Below are 19,759 nucleotides of genomic sequence, written 5' to 3' on the forward strand. Positions count from 1 at the left end.
GTAGAATACCTTCTCACAATGTTTTTAGAAGGGGAGATCGCAGACAGGGTGGGAGGCTCCTAGGGAGCAGAAGAGGGGAAATTGCAGCAATAAGGATCGGGGTTAGACGTGAGGTTGCCAAGGACATTTCAGTGAATGAAGATTTTTCCAGAGACTCCACAAATAAACTGGATTCCCTGTGTCTGGTACATTTTAAGGTGAAGCCTTCCCGGAGGCCAGAGGAACAGGGCTGTGAGCTCTGATCTCCAAAGATCTGGCGGTCAGCTCTGTAATTAGCACTACCTCACCTAACCCGAACCTGTCCCTCCAGGAACTGAAAAGCTGAAGAGCATACTTGGGAGGGATTTCACACCCGCCTCTCTGGCCCAGCCCGGTGAAGTCCCGTTTCATCATGCAGCTTTAATGACTCTCCAGGCTGTCACTCTCGTCTGGCATTGCCAGCAGTTTGACTAAACCCTCTTGCAAAAGTTTGCAGCATTCGTCCGGGCTGACTACAGCTCCCAGGGTTCCCGGGCGCTTCCCGGTGTCGATTGGCTGAGCCGTAGGCTCCTGAGGGAGGTGTTGCCCCCGCCTCCCCGGGAAACAGGCATCTGATTGGCTGCCGCTCGGGGCTTTTGTGTCCCCACCCTTCCCCGGGGACCGCAGCGGGCAGAGCGGCGCTGCTGGTGTCAGAGCCCGGCGAGCGCTGGCAGTTCCGCGGCGGGGATGCTAAGGAGAGCTGGGTTCGCGAGCAGCCCTGGCCACTGCGGACTTCCGAGGCGCACCGGGCCGTGAAAACCCCTGCGCCGCGGCCAATCCCAGGCTCCCGAGGCCGTTCATCCCTCCAGAAGCCAGACGAGCGGAGAGTCCAGCGCAGCGGCGGCCGTTCCCGGATCCTGGGCTTTCAGAGCGTTCTGGAACCCCGAGAGACACCCCGGGGCTCTGGAACGTCCCCAGCGGCCCCCAGTCCCGGCTTCCTGCGCGCGTCTGTCCGAAAGCCCCTCTGGTGCACGGCGGTCGGCGAGCCGCGGCTGGGTCCTGGCGCAAACCATGATCGTTGCGGACTCCGAGTGCCGCGCGGAGCTGAAGGGCTACCTGCCCGGGGCCGGAGAGGTAAGCGGCGGCCGAGCGACGCCACCGTTCCCTGAACCCAGAGCCGCGTCCGAGCTTCGGGCTGTCGCGAGCTGAGTCTGTGGCCACCCCCCACCCCGGCTCGGGGAGGGGGAGTGGAGCGCGCAACCGGGAGTGGGTTGCATCAACTGGCAGCCTCGGCCCCCTCCGCCGCCTCCCCCTATCCCCGGGGCTGTAGATCCCCCCGAGGCTCCCTTGGACTCCTCGCCAAAGAGAGGGGAGCCTTCTCTGTGTTATCTTGGGTTTGGGCCCTTGTCGCGGGAGTCTTCAAGTCCAGGCAGATCCCGGCGCAGCGGCCCGACCACTCCTCCTCCCCGCCCCCTTCTTCAGATCCCTTCCTCTAAGCTGAGGCTAGAGGAACTGCTTCTAGGTAGGATGTGTACCCGCTCCAGTGCCCCCGCTCGGGGATTGGAACACTTGCGGCTGGCCAACGAAGGTTGACCTCGTCCCCCTTCCCCACCTGCACCCCCCCCCCATTTGGATCGGGGGTGCGGGCGCACCCGGGCCTTGGCGGGCTGCCGGATACGCCGCGGCCGAAGCGCTGGGGAGAGGGCAAAGACCCTGGCCGCGGCTGCCGAAGCCAAGCGCCTATTTGGCTGTGCCCTACTAAGTGGTCTGACGTCCCCGAAGTTTGTTTTGGAGGGACTCTCATTGCAGTGAGGCTGGGAATACGACTGGACCCAATCTGACACCCCGCCCCCCATTACCACCACCATGGACAATGGGCATCTTATTTATTACACACCAACTGGATGCCAGGCTCCGGTTTTGCCTTTTTGCTGAGTCCTCAGGACTAAACTAGCAAAATATGAGCTACACTATTAGCTCGAAGTTACAGGATGAGAAAATTGAGGCCCAGGAGGGGCTATAGAGAGGCTTCCTTCACTAACCCCACAGAGTAGCTCATTCCTTGGCTCCCATGTCTCTAGGATTTCCAAGTGTGCTTGGCACAACAGCAAGTTTTGCTTGTTTCTTTAGTTTTCAGGCCCGGAGCCTGGCGCAAGTGTCTTGCTGGGGTTGGGAGTCAAACAAATGCTAGCCCTGAACTGTGGCCCTGGGAAGAACTGCTGTACTTGTCTGAGCAGCATGGTTTCTAGGGGTCCTGGGTTTTCTGTTAGCTTGTCACCTTTCCCTGTCATGGTTTAGGAGCCGCAGGTGGAGGAACAAAAACTGCTCCTGCCACTTCTGAGCTATGTGACTTCGATCAAGCCACCTTATTCTTTTTTTAAATTTTATTTTAATTAATCAATCTATTTATTTATTTGGTTGCACCAGGTCTTAGTTGTAGCATGTGAACTCTTAGCTGCAGCGTGCGTGTGGGATCTAGTTCCCTGACCAGGGATGGAACCCTGGCCCCCTGTATTGGGAGCACAGAGTCTTAACCACTGCACCATCAGGGAAGTCCCAAGCCACCTTATTCTGAGTCTGTTTCCTTCTTTGTGAAAAAATGGAAATAATTTTATGTATTGAGAGCACGTGGGCACTAGAGCAGGGGTGCTCTGGGTTCATGTTCCAGCCCTCCCACTTACTTGCTGTGTGACCTTGGCCAAGTGATCACTTCTCTGATCAGCAACTTCCTCTCATGGGGATTTGGTCATATCTCCGAGGGATTTGGGGGAGAATTAACTGAGAATACATGCAAAGGCCAAAGCACACTGCTTAGAGCATAGCAACTACGTCCTGCATCAAACACACTAGCTATTGTTAGAATGTGGCCACAGCACGTATTTCCCCTTCCCCAGGGTGTCTCACAGGGGGTGTCTGAGCCTGCCCCTCATGCTTGAGGTGAGAGTTAGTCCATCCCTCTTTGGGACAGTATCTGGGAGGTGATCTGGGGACAAGTGTGTGCCCCAGGTGGACTGGGAAGGCTCTGAGGGTGTGGCCTTTAGATGGAGGCCAGCTGTCCACAGCAGGAGGGGGTGGGGAGAAGCTGGTGATGTCTGACCCCTTTCTACATGTTCTTCTCTGTCAAGAAAAGAGGACTTTGGGAAGATGTTTGTTTTAAGCAGAATCTTTAGAAGACAGTAGGGTGCTAAACTTACAGAGCCGGGTGCCCGAGGCCCAAGGGAAGTTGGCCCAAGGAATGTACAGTTCCCTCACTCCCATCACTTCGCCACACACCCTTTTACCAGGTCAAGGCCTTCCGATGCTTCACTCTAGTACTGGTAGTATGTTCTCAGAGCCCTCTTGGGCTCTAGAATCCCTTCCTGAAACATCACTGCCTCAGGGAAGTCTTTCTTTCCCCACCAAATAAGTCCCCTCTGCATACCTGCTTCCTGTCCCCCTTCTCCATTGCACGAGGTGTTCTTCCAATTGCTGTGTAACAGTTGTGTAATCAGGCGTTTCTTGTCTGTCTTTCTTTCTAGACTAGAAACACGCTCTAGGTCCCACTCCCAGCACTGTTCTTAGCACCTCATAAGTGCTCGTAACTATCTGCCCCTTGTTGGCTTAGCTGACTCTTGTGAATGGTGCAAGATTTTTTTTTTAAAGAACTTTTATTGAGATATAATTGACAAACTGTGCAAGATTTGAAGTCAGATCTGAGCTGCGCCTGTCTGGAACAGGACTCCGAAAGACCCTCAATGAGCTGTCTCTGGAGAAGGCATAAGAAGACCTATTTCCCTCCAGGTGATTGTGAGAAATTGGCCAGGTCATGGTGGGCCTGATATGCACCACTCACACACCCCTCCCCGAAAGGCTGGAGGTCAGAGGCTGCTTGGGCTCTGTCTCCCTCTCAGGTGTAAACCCAGGCAAGTATCTGGAGTTCAGCAGCCCAAGGAGGGGGGTGTCTCTGCCCCTTCCCAGCTGGCAGAGTGACTTCGAAGGTGTCTGTAGCTGAGTCCTGGAGGTTGCAGGCTCTGGATAAGATGCCGAGAATAAAGGCCAGGGCTACTTCAAGAGGCTGATCTGGGTGGTGGATGGAACCCTTGCAAGCCAGACCGAGCTGAATTCAGATCTCAGGTTGGCCACTTGTCAGCTGGTGCTTAACCTCTGGAACCTTAATCTTTCCTTGTGTGCAGAAGAGACCCCCACTCCCACCCCCAAACTGATGAAGATTAGATGCAACCAGTGTGCTGGTGCCCGAGCTAATATGAAAGGTAACTTTTAGTGAGCGCTTAAATCAGGAGCCAGGCACTGAGCTCCTCTCTTGACAGCTTGCCTGAAGCCCTCTCAGTTGAGTGGCCACCCTGATGGCTATCTGACCTCAGTGCTCCTGCTGCCCTGTGTGGTCCCCTCAGTTGGAACTCATTGGTTTTCCCTCTGCCCCAGCTGGGTTGCCTTGGGTAGGTCACCCGACCCCTCTGGTTTCAGGGCGGGGATCTTGCCTTTATCAGGTGTGCTGAAACTGCAGTGTCCAATATGGTAGCCCTTGGCCACATGTGGCTATTTAAATTTAGAGCAATTAGATTTTTTAAAAATAAAAATGTAGTTTTTTAGTTTCACTAGTCACATTTCAAATGTTCAACCACTGTGGCTAGGGGCTACCATATTTATTGGACAGTGCAAATAAAGAATATTTCATCATTGCAGACAGTTTTATTGGACTCACTATGCTGAACACTGGGGTAACAATAGGGAACTAGATCCAGTGTGTGCTCTCAAGGTAAGAAACAACGCAGAATGACAAAGGCTGTGATTAGGGCAGTGGATGCCCTGGGAATGTGGACATGGAGAAGGAGCTTCTCACTCCTGGTGAACCCCAGAGGCAAAGCCTTGGGGCTTCTGAGACCTTGAGAAGTTTAGAGAATGGGAGCAGTTTCTGCAGCTGAGGGAACCTGGTTTGTATCCTAACTCTGCCACCTCCTTCCTGGCTGAGTGACTGGAAGTGACTTGACTTCTCTGAACCTTATTCCCCATCTGTAAAATGGGAGCTCTGGTTGTAGACCCCCCCCCCCCTGCAAAAGTGCACGTGAAATAAATGTTTAGCCAATGGGAATCAGCATTGTCACCCACCATTATCATTGACTTCCTATGCCAGGAAATAGGGGAGGGCTGACTTGGAGGTGTCATCTCTTGGCAGTGGGCCCTTGCCCTGTCTGCTTCCTCTCAAGTTTTGGGTGTCTATGCTGGGGAAGCATTCAGGGTATTGGAGCTCTGGATTAGAATCTACTTGGTCTTGCCTTCAAGGCTTTGCACTTTGCTACCTCTGACTGGAATGCTGGTTCCCTAGATCTTTATAGGCCCTTTACAGGCCCATCAACTCATTTAGATATTTGATATTTACATATCAACTTAAAGGTTATCTACTCACTGGCTTTCCCTGTCCACTAGGACTGCAATATTGCACACACTCCCCGACCCCATCATACACTCTCTCATTGCTCTTTTACTCTATACAATCTATGATTCGAAATCCTGTTCCTCATGCATTTGTCTTTCTCCTTTAGATCATAAATTCTGGGAAGGCCAAGATTTTGTCTTTTCCCTCCTGCACTCTTGCTGCCTGCCATGTAGTCATCAAAAATATTTGTTGCATGAACGGATTAATTCTGGTTCCACCTGGAAAGCGCTTCGCACAGTTCCTTATACTTGAGAAAGTGATCCATAAAAAAGCTGTGGAGCAATGGCCCGCCCTCCCTGGCAAATTCTGCTGGGCCTCACCCAATTAAATTAGAATTGCTGGGCCTTGGCGGTGGTATTTTTTAAAAAGCTTCTCAAGGGGATTCTCAGTGTACAGCTTGGATTGAGAAGCCCTTGTTTGCAGTAACAATGAGGTTAATGATCGCTGACTTGTTGAAGTGCCTGCTGTGATAGAGGTACTGAAGTTAGGCCTATACAGGCATTACCTCATTACATCCTCATGACTACCCAGGGAAAGCAGGTACTATTATTACCCCATAATTTGGGGAGGAAACTGAGGCTCACATAGCTAGGAGATAGTAGGTAGTGGAGTTGTCATTTGAGCCCAGGCAGGATCTTTTAACTGTGCTCTCCTTTATCATCACAATCACCATCACCATCTTCATCAGGGCTGATAATGTTGGTAGATCCAGACCTATCATTTAAAGACCCACAGGCATCAGCTTCTTCCCTTGACAGCTCCTGGGGCAGATTTTAGAGCGGGAAGGGATTCCCAAAGCTTTTCTTTGTCCCTCGCCAGTACCCTGGTGGGCTCTCGCTGTCCCCCCCCCCCCCCCCCAGCCCCCCAGTTCCTTCCTGCCCTTCCCCACCACACCTGGCTGTGGTTTTCTATCTGTCCTCAGGTCCCCTGAGGGGGAGGCCCAGTGTGTGGAGTCAGCAATCCTTATCTCCCAGACAGAGCTGTTAGGCTTTTTCTCTTTCGGGAGGGAGGAGGGAAGCTGAAACGGGAGTGCTTGGGGATTATGGTGGTTTCTGTGCTGGACCTGGACCAGCCTGGTCTGGTAGATCCCAGAAGTGTGGGCTGAAAGGGGCCTGAGCAGTCAGTCCCACTATCTTCTTTGTCCAAGATTAAGGCCCAGAGAGTCTGTTACTTTCTTGGAGTCACACAGTAAGTTAGTGGCAGCAGAATTGGTACTCATACCTGGAACTTTTGTACCCTTGTTCTTTCCTTTGTGGTCTTTCTGAGCCCTAGAACTCTCCCTCCCTCAGGGACTTTTTGGCTCTGTGAAAAGGAAGGCTCACTTATAATCTTTAGTCTCTGGACACCTGAGGACTGGCAGTAAATCTAGATCTGAATGAGGAGGGAAGAGTTAGGAGGACACTGTCTCTGTCCAGTGAGGGTATAACTCTGGCGTGGATAGACTGTTTCTAAGGCCAGCACTGAGAGCCCCCCACCCCCACCCTCACCCCCAGGTATCAAAACAAATGAATAAATAAAATTGGTGGTTTCCACAGAAGCTCCAATACACCCAGGTCAGAATAGCTGCTACCATCAGCATTGTACGCCCTGCCCTCCACACCTCTCTGTTTTCTCTCTTTTCTTCATTCACAGACTAGTATGAATTACCTGGCCCTGTTCTCCACAAAATGTGATCTGGTAGTAGGGAGATGTACATCAGACAATTAGAAAGCAATGTTTTCAGAAGCAAAAGCACTGGGAATTGTGGGGTCACAGATGAGGCTCAGAAGAAGGTTCTTGGACCCTGGAAGACAGAGTTAGTTCTGCAAAAGGTGTGACCAATGGGAGGACAGAGGTCCTGAGCCACTAATTATCTGGAAGGCTACGGGAGGCAGAGGTAGCATCTTAAGCCAGTTGATGAGATTTGCACTTGAGAAAGCTTACTCTCACTAAAGAAAGTTTGCCCTCTTTAGAAACCACCAGGGTCATGTACTCAACTAGATCTGCTCCTGGTCCCGGAGGTGGGGTTGAGGGAGGATTTTTTATTTATTCACTCGTTCTGTTAATTTGGTAGAGGATGCATAGGAGAGGGCAGCGCTGCGGAGGCAGGGAGACCATTGGTGAGGCTGTGGGTGGTGGTCCAGACAAGAGATGGTGGTAGTCTATAAGGTGGTGATGGTGGGAGGGATGAAAAAATGACAATCTGAGAGAGATTGAAGCTGCATCATAGGAATCTAGGGGACTTTGGTAACCTGGCTTCAGGATGCAAACAGGGAAGGGTTCTTATATAGGTTCTCCAGAGCTGCCAAGAAGGTGGCTTCCTGGAAATGTGCAACACAGTGGCTGTATATTTCCCTTGGGGCTATATAGTTGGACTCATGGGTCCCTTCCCGATTCCTAAAGAACTCAGTTTGTGGGGTGAGCTCTCTTACTTGCTTACCCTTGCTTCAGCCACCAAACTGGCGTATATGTCCACCTGACTCCTTCATGCAAGGCGCACCAGAAAGGTGATTTTAAAAGCTCAGTGTGGGGGACTTCCCTGGTGGTCCAGGGATTAAGACTCTGTGCCCCCAATGCAGTTCGATCCCTGGTCAGGGAACTAAGATCCTTCATTTCACATGGGTGCGGCCTAAAAAAAAAAAAAAAGCTTACTGTGGCCCCTCGGGTAGGAGGAGAAAACTGAAGAGAGAACTATCTTCTTAGGCCTCCCTTTTACCTCCAACTAACCATGATGTTTTTCCTTCCAGGGGCGGAGGGAGAGCCGGGCTCGGCGAGGCCCTCGAGGGCCCAGCGCCTTCATTCCAGTGGAGGAGGTAAGCTTGGGAGGGGTTAGGAATTGTCATTGGTCCCTGGGAAGAAAGGGCATGGGGCATTGAGTGGGTGGGGGCTTTTCTGATCTCTTGAAATTGCAGTTTTGAAACTACCCCTTCAGGTTCTTAACTCATTTAATCCACAAAACAGCTCTGTGAAGCAGGCCTATCAACCCCCTTTTGCTGAGAAGAAACAGGCTCAAAGAGGTGAAGTGATAATAGCACAGCTAGGTAATGAACAAACTTGCTATTCCCAGAACAAGGCTTGTTTTTCCTTAAGATAGAACTATCCATGTTTATCTTCTCATCCTTGACTGTGCGTGTGCTAAAGTCTTTTTCGACTTCAAAAGTAATATTTGTTCATTAAAATTTCCAGTGTTTCAGAAGGCTTTAGTCTGTTGTAATCCCACTCCCACAGAGATAATCACTGTTAACCATTTGCCACTGTTTTCCAGATTTTTTTTCATGCAGAGCCAAGGTCATAGTTTGTAACATGGTTTTGTTGTTGTTTATTTGGGTTTTTTTTTTTCGGAAGTTAATGTTATGTTTTGTTTTTTCACAATACAACAGTGACATCTTCCATCTACTGAGTCAGATCATCCATGCGTTTATTTAACAGATATCTATTGAACGATTAATCTGTGTCAGGCACTGGTCTAGGTGCTGGGGACACAGCAGAGAACAAGACTGACAAAAATCCTTGCCCTCATGGAACTGACATTCCAGTGTGGGGTTGTGGGGGGCGGGGGGGGGGACACTTCAAAACACATGAGCAGACAAATTAAAAAATAATAGTTTTCTTCGTTTTCTTTGGCCTTTGGGGAACAAAGACAAATGTTTCCTTGTCCTCCTTGCTCTCCTAAATGTGTAGGCCAAGTAGTTAATGAGCTGTTAACAAAAGTCTAAACCCTCCAGCTCCTTCCACCCTTTGTAAGTGGAAAGCACACAACCACCCGCTGAGTATTTAATGTCGGTAGCCCAGAATTTTAAGCTCAAATATTATCTTTTTTTTTTCATTTATAAATATCCACTCCTCTTCTGTAATAAAGGAAAGAAATAGGCTTTGGGATTAATCAGGAATGGAATCCTGGCTCTGTCATTTACCAGATCTGTAACCTTGAGCAAAGAATGAAATCTTTCTGGGCCTCGTGTGTCAATGGGGGAAAATAATGGTATTCAGCTCACAGGATAACTGGGAAGAATCAGTGAGATAATGCAGGCAGGGAAAGCTGCAAACCCAGACCTGGCGTGGAGAAAGCACTCAGGAAATGTAAGCTATTTTGCATCCACCTCCAGTGACTGCATGGATTTGCACCATTAGAATAGAAGCTCTATGGGGAATTCCCTGGCAGTCCAGTGGTTAGGACCCCGCGCCTTCACTGCTGAGGGCCCAGTTTCAATCCCTGGTTGGGGAACTAAGATCCCGCAAGCCACACAGTGCAGCCAAAAAAAAAAAAAAAGAAGCTGTATGAAAGTGGGAGAAGCTGTACTTTAATCTCTGTGCCTGAGTCTTCTATTTAAAATTGGAGAAAATAGGTCCCTAATTTCATAGTTGTGAGGATTAAATGAGTTAATGTACGTAAAATGTTTGAACAGTGTTTGGCACATAGCAAGCATTATATAAGTATCGGCTATTATTATGTGAAGTGTCTAATAAGATTTGTTTAATCACTTAAAGAAATATCTTTTCCTCCCCTGTTCTCCTTTTTTTGGACATGGTGATTGTCTTCAGTTCCTTGCTATTAAAATCCCAATGAATATGTTAGTCTCTTTGGTGGAGAGGGCAGAAGGGGAAGCCATCCTTTCCTTACTTTTGCCCGGCAGGTGCTTCGGGAGGGAGCCGAGAGCCTTGAGCAACACCTGGGGCTGGAAGCTCTGATGTCCTCGGGGCGGGTGGACAACCTGGCGGTAGTGATGGGCCTGCATCCCGACTACTTTACCAGCTTTTGGCGCCTGCATTACCTGCTGCTGCACACGGACGGGCCCTTGGCCAATTCCTGGCGCCACTACATCGCCATCATGGTGAGCCTGTCTGAGCCTGACTTTTGTAGGGGTGGACACATGGGGAGGTTTGGTGCTCAGATCTCTTTGCTGGGGGCTTGACTCCACGAACAAGGTGGGGAGGCAGCATAGAGCAAAGTCCTAGCTTTATCTGGCCATTCATCGAATTAGATTTTGAAGAGACGCATAGTTAATGCCTGCTTTACAGATTGGGACACTGAGGCATAAAGGAGTCAGGTGACCTGCCCAAGGTAGGACAACAAACCAGTGGCAAAGTTGGGGTTAGAACCTAAGTTTCCTGCCTCTCAGGCGACAGTGAGGCTTATGATTTTCCCTCCATGGGGCACCCCCTCTGAGGAGGGCACAGAAAGAAGAGGGTGACCTGGGCTCTGTCTACAACCTCTAGGCCGCCTCCCGCCACCAGTGTTCCTACCTGGTGGGCTCCCACATGGCTGAGTTTCTGCAGACTGGCGGTGACCCTGAGTGGCTGCTGGGCCTCCACCGTGCCCCCGAGAAGCTGCGCAAGCTCAGCGAGATCAACAAGCTGCTGGCACATCGGCCGTGGCTCATCACCAAGGAGCACATCCAGGTGCACTGGGCAGACAGGCGGGTCCCCGGGGGAGCACAGGGGCCAGGCTGGGCGCTGGCAGGCAGCCCGGGGCGGGCACTGAGCAGGTCTGGCCTTTCCTTTTCTCTCCAGGCCTTGCTCAAGACAGGCGAGCACAGCTGGTCTCTGGCCGAGCTCATCCAGGCCCTGGTCCTGCTCACCCACTGCCACTCGCTGGCCTCCTTCGTGTTCGGCTGTGGCATCCGCCCCGAGGGGGACCCTGAGGGCAGCCCCGCCCCCCAGGCCCCTTCACCCCCCAGTGAGCAGAGCACGCCCCCCAGCAGGGACCCACTACACCACTCTGGGGTAAGTCACGGGCCTCTGTCTTGTTGGGAGAGGAAACTGGCATGGCCCCTGGTCCTTGGGTAGAAGATAGCACCTCCCTATCTGAAGCTGCTTCCCTGTGGTACACTGCGAGGCCTTAGAAAAGTTATTTGACTTTGAAACTTAGTTTCCCCATCTGGGAAATGAGGATAAAGACTCCCACTTCATAAAGGGTGGTGAGGATGAGATGAAATAACCATGTGACTGGCCTCAGCATGGAGCCCTGTAGGCTTAAAGTCACTGACTTTTAGCACTTTAAAAATACAAAGTTTAAAGGGAGTTCAGCTCCATGATGGATCATGACTTGGAGGACTGGGACGGGGAGGGTTCGTGGGGAGTCGAGGGAGGGAGGGGATATGGGGATATGTGTATAAATTCAGATGATTGACCTTGGTGTACCTCAAAAACTGGTACAAGAGTGTAAAGCAATTATATTCCAATAAAAAAAATAAGAATAAAAAAATACAGAGTTTGCCACTTATTCTATAAAGTGGCCTTATTTGTTTGTATTTTAAAAATACAGATACTTTAAAAAGCTCTTTCCTGTGAGGGAAGCCGATGCTCAGAGAAGACCTGTCTATGCTGTAGCTCCTTAAGCCCTACTTTGGGAAGCAGAGGGCGTGTGAGCTGTCCAGTGCAGTGGCTGGCACAGAGGAGGCACTGGGCCTTTATGATCGTTCAGGAAGGCCTGGCATGTGGGAAAGACGTGTGGGGTTTCTGGGGCCGAGGGAGGAGGCGTAGATGGTCACCACTGGGTCACTCCTGTAGGGCTTTGAGGCCGCCCGCGATGTGGAAGCCCTGATGGAGCGCATGAGGCAGCTGCAGGAGAGCCTGCTGCGGGATGAGGGGGCCTCCCAGGAGGAGATGGAGAGCCGCTTTGAGCTGGAGAAGTCGGAGAGCCTGCTGGTGACCCCCGCAGGTACAGGGTCACAGGCATCCAGGTTCAGGGGCCACCCTCTCCTTACACGGTCTCTGCTGGGAAGCAGACACCTCCCAGCCACCCCTTCCAGGAGGTTCTGAGCGTGGGCTTTGGGGTCAGACCTAGGCTTGGATCTTGGCCTGTTAACCTTTCTGGCAGTGTGACCACTGATAAGTCGCTTGCTGTCTCAGGGTCCCAGTCTCCTCCCACGTGAGGGATTGGTATGGAGGGTAAATGGGACAACATATGCAAAGCCCTGAGCACAGAGCCTGGCCCAGGGTAAGCAGCTCTGTAAATAACCACCACTGTTATGATTGCTATTATTAATATTATTATTATTATTAGGGGCCTTATCCCCCAGACCACAGGCCTGATTTTCCTCCTCCCCCAGGCCTGGCTCCTGCCGAAGTCCTGGTTCCACTCACCAGGAGTGGCAAGGGGCTTTCTCTGGCCCCCTCCTCTGTGTTCCCTGGCCTCCTGTTGGTGATTAATCAGGAGTGGAGGGCCTCTGTGCTCCATGCCTTGGGCTCACCGTGACCTCTTTCTGACATCCTCAGCAGACATGCTGGAACCCTCTCCAAACCGAGACATGCTGTGCTTTGTGGAAGACCCCACTTTCGGATACGAGGACTTCACCCGGCGGGGAACTCAGGCGCCCCCCACCTTCCGCGCCCAGGTAGGCTCTCCCCACTGGTCTTAGCATTGCTTTACCAACAGGCAGTGGTGGGTGGTTTGTGTGGTTAGAGATTTGGGCACCTTCTCTGCCTCAAGATTCCACGAGGGAAGTGGGAGACCCTGGATGTGAAGGGACCCACCTGCATCCTAAGCTCCGGGGGTCCTGATCAGAGGGAGGAAGCCATCACCGAGCTGCATCCTCCTCGGCTTCTCAGGCCCAGACCAAGCCGCGGGTTAGATCTGTGGGGTGGAGAGACACCTTAGGGAGAGCCAAGGTGTGCTCCAGAGGATGGCATCTCTCCGGCCAGCCTTGGGCCCCATTCTACTCACTGACCCCTTCCCACATTCCTCAGGATTATACCTGGGAAGACCATGGCTATTCACTGATCCAGCGGCTCTACCCCGAGGGTGGGCAGCTGCTGGATGAGAAGTTCCAGGCAGCCTATAGCCTCACCTACAACACCATCGCCATGCACAGCGGAGTGGATACCTCCATGCTCCGCAGGGCCATCTGGAATTACATCCACTGCGTCTTTGGCATCAGGTGAGTGAAAGTCCAGGGCGTGGGTGTATTGTAAGCTTTCAGTGTAAACTCACAATTGTTTCCGTTTTCTCTTTGTTTTTCTTTCCCTTTCTTCCTGCCTGTATTGTTTTGCAAGGCAATTGTATTTCTTTGTTGATTATAAAAGATAATGGCTGTGCTCACTTTTTTTTTTAAATAAATTTATTTATTTATTTATTTTATTTATTTATTGGCTGCATTGGGTCTTCGTTGCTGCACACGGGCTTTCTCTAGTTGCTGCGAGCAGGGGCTACTCTTCATTGTGGTGCACAGGCTCCTCATTGTAGTGGCTTCTCTTGTGGAGCACGGGCCCTAGGTGCGTGGGCTTCAGTAGTTGCGGCACATGGGCTCAGTAGTTGTGGCTCATGGGCTCTAGAGCACAGGCTCAATAGTTATGGCGCACGGGCTTAGTTGCTCTGTGGCATGTGGAATCTTCCCAGGGCAGGGCTCAAACCCGTGTCCCCTGCATTGGCAGGCGGGTTCTTTACCACTGCTCCGCCTAGGAAGTCCTCACTTTTTGAAACTCTTTAATCCCACCCCCAGAGATACCTTTAGCGATATATTTATTGTGTGTTATGGAGGCATAAGGAGTGTATTATGGTTGTGTTTCCACTCCAAGTAGCAATTCTTCTCTCACAGTAAATAAAAAGAACAGAAATGCCCAACAGTAGGGGACATTAAATAATGGCATATCTATTCAGTGAACTATTATGCAGCTATTAAAAATTACAATAATGGTTTATTTATATTGCCATGGGAAAATGTTCAAAATGTATTGAAAGAAAAAAAAGCTGGTTACCAACCAGGATCTTCTATTTGTTCCTTTTGTTCTTTTTTTTTTTTAACTGAAAGTGTGTATGTGCATGGAAAATGTGTGGAAGGATGTACCCTAGAATGTTATTTAATAATGGTTGTCTCTGTATAGTATGGGATGAATTACATTTTCATTCTGTTACCTAAGTATTTTCTGATTTTTTTTGAGTAGGTTTTTTTTTCTTAACGGGTGGGATCATACTTGATATATTCTGCAACTTGCTTTTTTTATCTAATAATCTATTGTGAACCACCTTCCTTGTCTGTGTGAATAGATCTTTCATGCTTTTTAGCCACTGCGTGATGTTCCGTTATGGCTGAAGTGTAATTATCCAACCATTTCCCTATTGTTGGATATTTAGGTGGTTTGCAGTTTTTCACTATTACAAATACCATGTGCACTGACTAGTTTTATAGCTAAGTCCTCATAGGTAAACCCTAGACGTCAAATCGCTTGTCAAAAACATACGCAGAACAATTTTTTTATTTAAAAAATATCTCACTCTGATAACGTTGTGGGAAATTTAAAGAATTAAGGAAAGAAACAATTTCCCAGAATTCTGCTACTCCACAACCACATCCACATCCTGAGATGTTTTTCTCCATTGCTTTTTTTTTCTTTCTTATATAGTTGCTTTTGTATTGTGGGAATTATAATTGTTATTTCATTTTCTAAAATATATGCTCGATGTTTGTAAAGAGCCAGATTTTTAGTAAATTTAGGAAACAGATAACAAAGAGAAAATAAAAATCATCCATGATCCCACCTGCTCTTATTATTGTCAAGTATTTCTTTCCTATTTTTTTCATGACAAATGACTAAAACGTATATAATTTTACAAAAATAAGATTTTCTTGTGTACTTTACTTATTTTACTTGGTTTAATCAAGTGAGAGCATATTTTAGTGAACACATGATTTTTTTTCTTGCTTTTCTAGTTTCACAATTTATTGCAAGCATCAAAAAAAAAATACCTAAAGTTTTTAAAAGGTACATGTTCCTTGTAGAAAATGTGCATTTCTGTGCATTACTAGCTATAAATCATATTTCACTGAGTGGGTTGAGCCGTGCTCAATTGGCCGACCTCGTTGGCAGGTCTCCAAGCCAGGGGAGGCGGAGGTTGGACGGGCACCTTAGGGTGTGTGTGACAGGCTAGTTCCTGCCCAGCTCCCAGGTCTAGGCTCCTCCACTCTCCAACGTGGCCCTCACTCCTAAACCTTTGTCTACCAAATCTGTCTTCTAGCCTAAAACCAATCTTCTTGGACTTTCCTGGCGGTCCAGTGGTTGAGACTCCACGCTTCCACTGCAAGGGGGATGGATTCAATCTCTGGTCAGGAAACTAAGGTCCCACATACCGCATGTTGTGGCAAAAAAAAAAAAAAATTTTAGTTAAAAAAAAAATAAAGAAGAATAAAACCAGTCTTCCTCATCTATACTGATCTGTGATGACTCTCTGGCTCACTGGACTGGAGAGTGACAAAGTGGCTTCTAGACTTGTCACCAACTTGCTCTTTGACTTTGAGCAAGCTAATTACCTTCCCCAGGCCTTAGTTTGCCCATCTGTAAAATGACTAGCTCCTTTTTCTCTTTCCCTCTTTCTTCTCCAGGGTAAATATTTGCATTGATCTTCTGCTGCATCTTCCATGCAGGGCCTTAGCTGTAAAGGAGTGACTATGACCTTGGAGCCAGGCAGAGCTGAGTTTGAATCCCATTCCCAGCTGTGTGACCTAGGGAAAGTGACCTCACTTCTCTGAATCTGTTTCATCTGTAAAATGAGGCTGATAAATATGATAAATTGTATACAATAGTTTTGTAGATAACAGTGTACAGTGCTTTTGAGGATGCCATGGATACAGTTTCACATGGTCAATACAGTGTGCTCACCCTCTGTGCATCCCCTGCGAGTCCAGTGGCCTGTGATATATGACATCAGCTGTTTTTCTAAGAGGAACGAAGCTTCTAAGTGCTTCCTACCTTCTGCCTTTTCTTGCCACTCTCTGTTCCTCCTTCTGCAGGGTGGGGCTGGGGAGAGGAGCTACTTGTGGGAGCAGAGGGTAAGTGATGCTATTGGGGCCTTTCCATCCAGATATGATGACTATGACTACGGGGAGGTGAACCAGCTCCTGGAGCGGAACCTCAAGGTCTATATCAAGACAGTGGCCTGCTATCCAGAGAAGACCACCCGAAGAATGTACAACCACTTCTGGAGGCATTTCTGCCACTCAGAGAAGGTGCAGCTCACAGGGGAGGAGCAGGATGGAAGTAGGCCAGCCTGGCCCGTGGAGAAGGCAAGGGGTTGGGACCCAAGGAGGTGTACCCCAGACTAAGTCTGTTCTGCCAGATGGGACACCTGGGTGTATTATCCTGGGTTTATGTCCTACTCCACTGTGTGGTTCAGACTCTACTCACCTGTAAAATCGGAGTGTGTTTCACAGGGTCCTCAGTGGCAGCCAGAAGGACCTGGGTTCAAATCATAACCCTATCACTTGGTAGCCATGTGACCTTGGGCAGGTCATTGCCTCTCTGAGCTTGTTATCTTTACAATAGGAATAAAAACTGCCTGCCTTTCAAGGTTGCTGGGAGGATGAAGTGAGAAAATGAATGTAAACCTCTGATCCCCAACATGCTCAGGGGTAGCCATTATTTTTAGCTTTGCGGGGATAAAGAGATTCATCATGATAGGGATAAATGTGCTTAAAATTCTAGCACAGTCCTTGCACCAAGTTGCTCAGAGCCTTAGAAAAGGTCAAGGCATCTCTACAGGAAAGGGAAGGATGAGACTTCCCTGGTGGTCCAGTGGTTAGACTCCGCATTCCAATGCAGGGGGCACGGGTTTGATGCCTGGTCGGGGAACTAAGATCCACATACCATGCAGCATGAGCCAAAAAAAAGAAAAAAAAAGAGAGGGGAGGATGAGTGGTCAGGGATAGTGGCAGTCTGGAAGGTAAGGGGATGACGAGGAGTGACATCAGTTGCCAACAAGCCCTTGTTCTGTGCCCCAGGTCCACGTGAACTTGCTGCTCCTGGAGGCCCGCATGCAAGCCGCCCTGCTCTACGCCCTCCGTGCCATCACCCACTACATGACCTGACTCGTGTGCAGGACCTGGGCCTGGAGCAGCTGATCCTGGGGGCATCCTTCTCCCTGCAAGGACTTCTCTGTCTGGAGACAGACCCTAACCCTTCCTGTCCCACGCCCACCCCCCCTGTTCTGGGGGCGGGCCTCTGTGTGATGAGCAGCCCCCAAACCACACCCTCCTTCTCACCGGAATGGACGGGATAATTGCACTGACTCTGGGATCTCAGCTCTGCCCCTGGAGCTGGAAGGAGACTAGCAGGTCCCTAGGGGCGAGGCCCTTCTTCCTGCCCCTACCCCCAGAGGCCAAGGGCACAGGAAGGAAAATGGGCTGAGGTTGGACTTGTGTGCCAGCAGGCAGGGGCCCGAGCAGCACAAGGACTTTGGCCTTCCTGGCCTGGGAGGCCCCTGGCTGGTCCCCAAGGGAGAGGGGCAAACACCTCCAGGGACTGACACTCCAAGCAGCTTTGCCTTTACTCCTGCTTCCTCATCCTCAGACTTCATTACCTCCCACCTGCCATTCACCCATCAATGTGAAAGTCAGGGTCACAGCTGGTCTGTGCATCCGACTCCCCAAATGCCTGTTCTGTTGGGCAGCCTGCAGGCCCCTCGTTCCCTGGTTGCCCCAATCCTAGTTCAGTTCCTTTGACCTCCTTTACCCTCTCACCCTTTTCTCCCGCACCTGGTGGTATGAGGCCCCAGGAGAGATACCAAGCACATCAAACAAGCAGATTAGCAAGTTTGGAGTCCCTGTTGGTCACTTTGCCTTCAGAAGAGGAGGGAGGGTTATATTATACATCCTAAGTGTTTGGGCTTTTTATGGGTAAGGTTCTTCAGGGCCTCACCTCTAGAGCCACAGTCAGTATCTGAGAGAAGGACGGGGAGAAATCTGTCCTCCCCAGAGCTGCACCTGCCCTGCAGAGGCTGGCACCCCACTCTCCTATCTCCCGTGGCGCTGCCACAGACATTTGCCAAAGAGGTGGGCCTTTCTAGGTGGTTTAGGTGGCCCATGGCTCAGGGAGAGAGGCAGGAGACCCCAGGGTTCTTGCGTGGGCCCTGCCACTGGCAGGTGACCTCCATCTCCACAGTTGCAGACTGAGGGGTAGGACTACGTTCTTGGGATGTCTGAGCCTTCGCTCAGATGCTGAGGCCAAGCTGCCAGCAGCCAACGGCAAGCCTTGCAGGACCTTGAGGGCCTCTGGGGAGCACCCTCCCACCCCTTGTAGTCCGTCTCTCCAGGCTGCCTGCCAAGGACCTCCCCACCTCCATGCCAGTTTCTGTCCCTTCTCAATTTTAGGTGGATTGCAGAAGCAGCCAAGGACGGATCCCAGGCACTTTCTGTAGCCAACAAGCTGTGAATGATGACTTGCCTTGCCCTTCTGCCGACAGTGCGTGCCTCCCCTCTCGCAGCTGGGAGGTGACTGAAGAAAGGCAAGGGCCACGACGCTGCTGCTTCCGACCCTCCTCTCTGGGGTGGGGCAGGAGAGGAGCCTGGTTATTGTGCCACATCTCATACCCGTGCAGGCATGGGCAAGCGGCTGGCACCCCCTTCAGGCCTCAAAGCCCTTCCTGCAGTGAAGCTGGGCAGGAGGGAAGAGGCCCCAGCATTGGGGTTTGGATTCGAGAGGGGACATGAGGACCGTAAATGTCCCCGGGTGGGTGGGGAGGGGCATCCAGTGTTCAAGTGCAGAAATCTTTGCCTTTGCGACCAGTTCTGTATGATGAGAAATAAAAGTTCGCCGAGGTTTTGTTTTGTACTTCTTGTTAATGGGCTGTTTTTCCATTTCCTAAGGGTCATGGTTCACCTCTCAGCATAAGCAGGGAGCTGTGATTTCATCACGGACCTGACCTGCCAGCCCTTAGCCTGCTGAGCACTTGTGCCCAGTGACCGCAGGGTTGGGAGTAGTTGGCACGAAAAGTCTACTTTTGTCCCTTGGGTGTCCAGCCCTGCCATTCCTCTGAGGCTGGCCCGGCATGGTGGGCTGATAATGCCCATATTATTTTTCTCGCTAAGCCTGGCCTTGGGCTGGGTGCTGGAGGTCACTTCTCTGAATCTGCAGCAAAATCCTGCAAGGGAATTGAGGCCCAGAGGTCACGTGACATGGCTGAGGCCTCACCAGTGGGCAGTGGCGGAGCCAGGATTCCAGCTGGGGTCAGCTTTGGTCCTGAGGCCTTGGCATTGCACCTTGCTGTTTTTTCCACTACCAGACTCCCTCTGTGGAAGAGGGAGGATGTTTGAGAATTTCTGGGGGGACGCTTTCTTTCTCCTGCCTCTTCTCATTACTCTGCCTTGCTTCTCTGCCTTTGCTCCCCAGCACCGAGGAGACAGATCCAGGCATAAAGAGTTCAGTGTGACTCCAAGTTGTGCCCGTGCCATTTAGCAGCTGTGTGGCCTCGGCCAAGCTTCTCAGCTTCTCTGGGCACCAGGAACTCTAACAAGCTTATCAGAAAAACCACATTATGACTAAGAGCTAGGACCTCTCCTGCTGGCTTCCCACTTCCTCTGAGTACTGCGGTCATAAAATGAACACTGGGTCTCCTCCAGGAAGCCTCCCCTGATTGAGTCTGCCTTACCCTTGCCCCCCTTCACGTTTGCAGTGTTC

The 19,759-nt window shown here is 50.5% G+C and overlaps 1 protein-coding gene across 3 annotated transcripts; it reads left to right on the forward strand.

Annotated features, from left to right (window-relative positions):
- Positions 1-657: 657 nt before the first annotated feature.
- Positions 658-19,107, forward strand: SESN2 (sestrin 2). Of its 3 annotated transcripts, none has more exons than XM_057703545.1 (10): positions 658-1,092; positions 8,119-8,184; positions 10,006-10,203; positions 10,589-10,771; positions 10,883-11,095; positions 11,882-12,032; positions 12,590-12,708; positions 13,061-13,251; positions 16,170-16,314; positions 17,086-19,107. In XM_057703545.1, the coding sequence occupies exons 1-10, from the start codon at positions 1,030-1,032 to the stop codon at positions 17,170-17,172; spliced, it is 1,416 nt and encodes a 471-aa protein (XP_057559528.1). In that variant the 5' UTR covers positions 658-1,029; the 3' UTR covers positions 17,173-19,107. The 3 variants fall into 3 exon arrangements, with proteins under 3 accessions (XP_057559528.1, XP_057559537.1, XP_057559544.1); XM_057703554.1 differs by having other exon boundaries at positions 12,593-12,708; XM_057703561.1 differs by lacking the exon at positions 658-1,092 and adding an exon at positions 4,176-4,208.
- Positions 19,108-19,759: the final 652 nt, after the last annotated feature.

The sequence above is a fragment of the Hippopotamus amphibius genome, chromosome 1 (genome assembly GCF_030028045.1).
Source record: "Hippopotamus amphibius kiboko isolate mHipAmp2 chromosome 1, mHipAmp2.hap2, whole genome shotgun sequence".
Taxonomy (NCBI): domain Eukaryota; kingdom Metazoa; phylum Chordata; class Mammalia; order Artiodactyla; family Hippopotamidae; genus Hippopotamus; species Hippopotamus amphibius.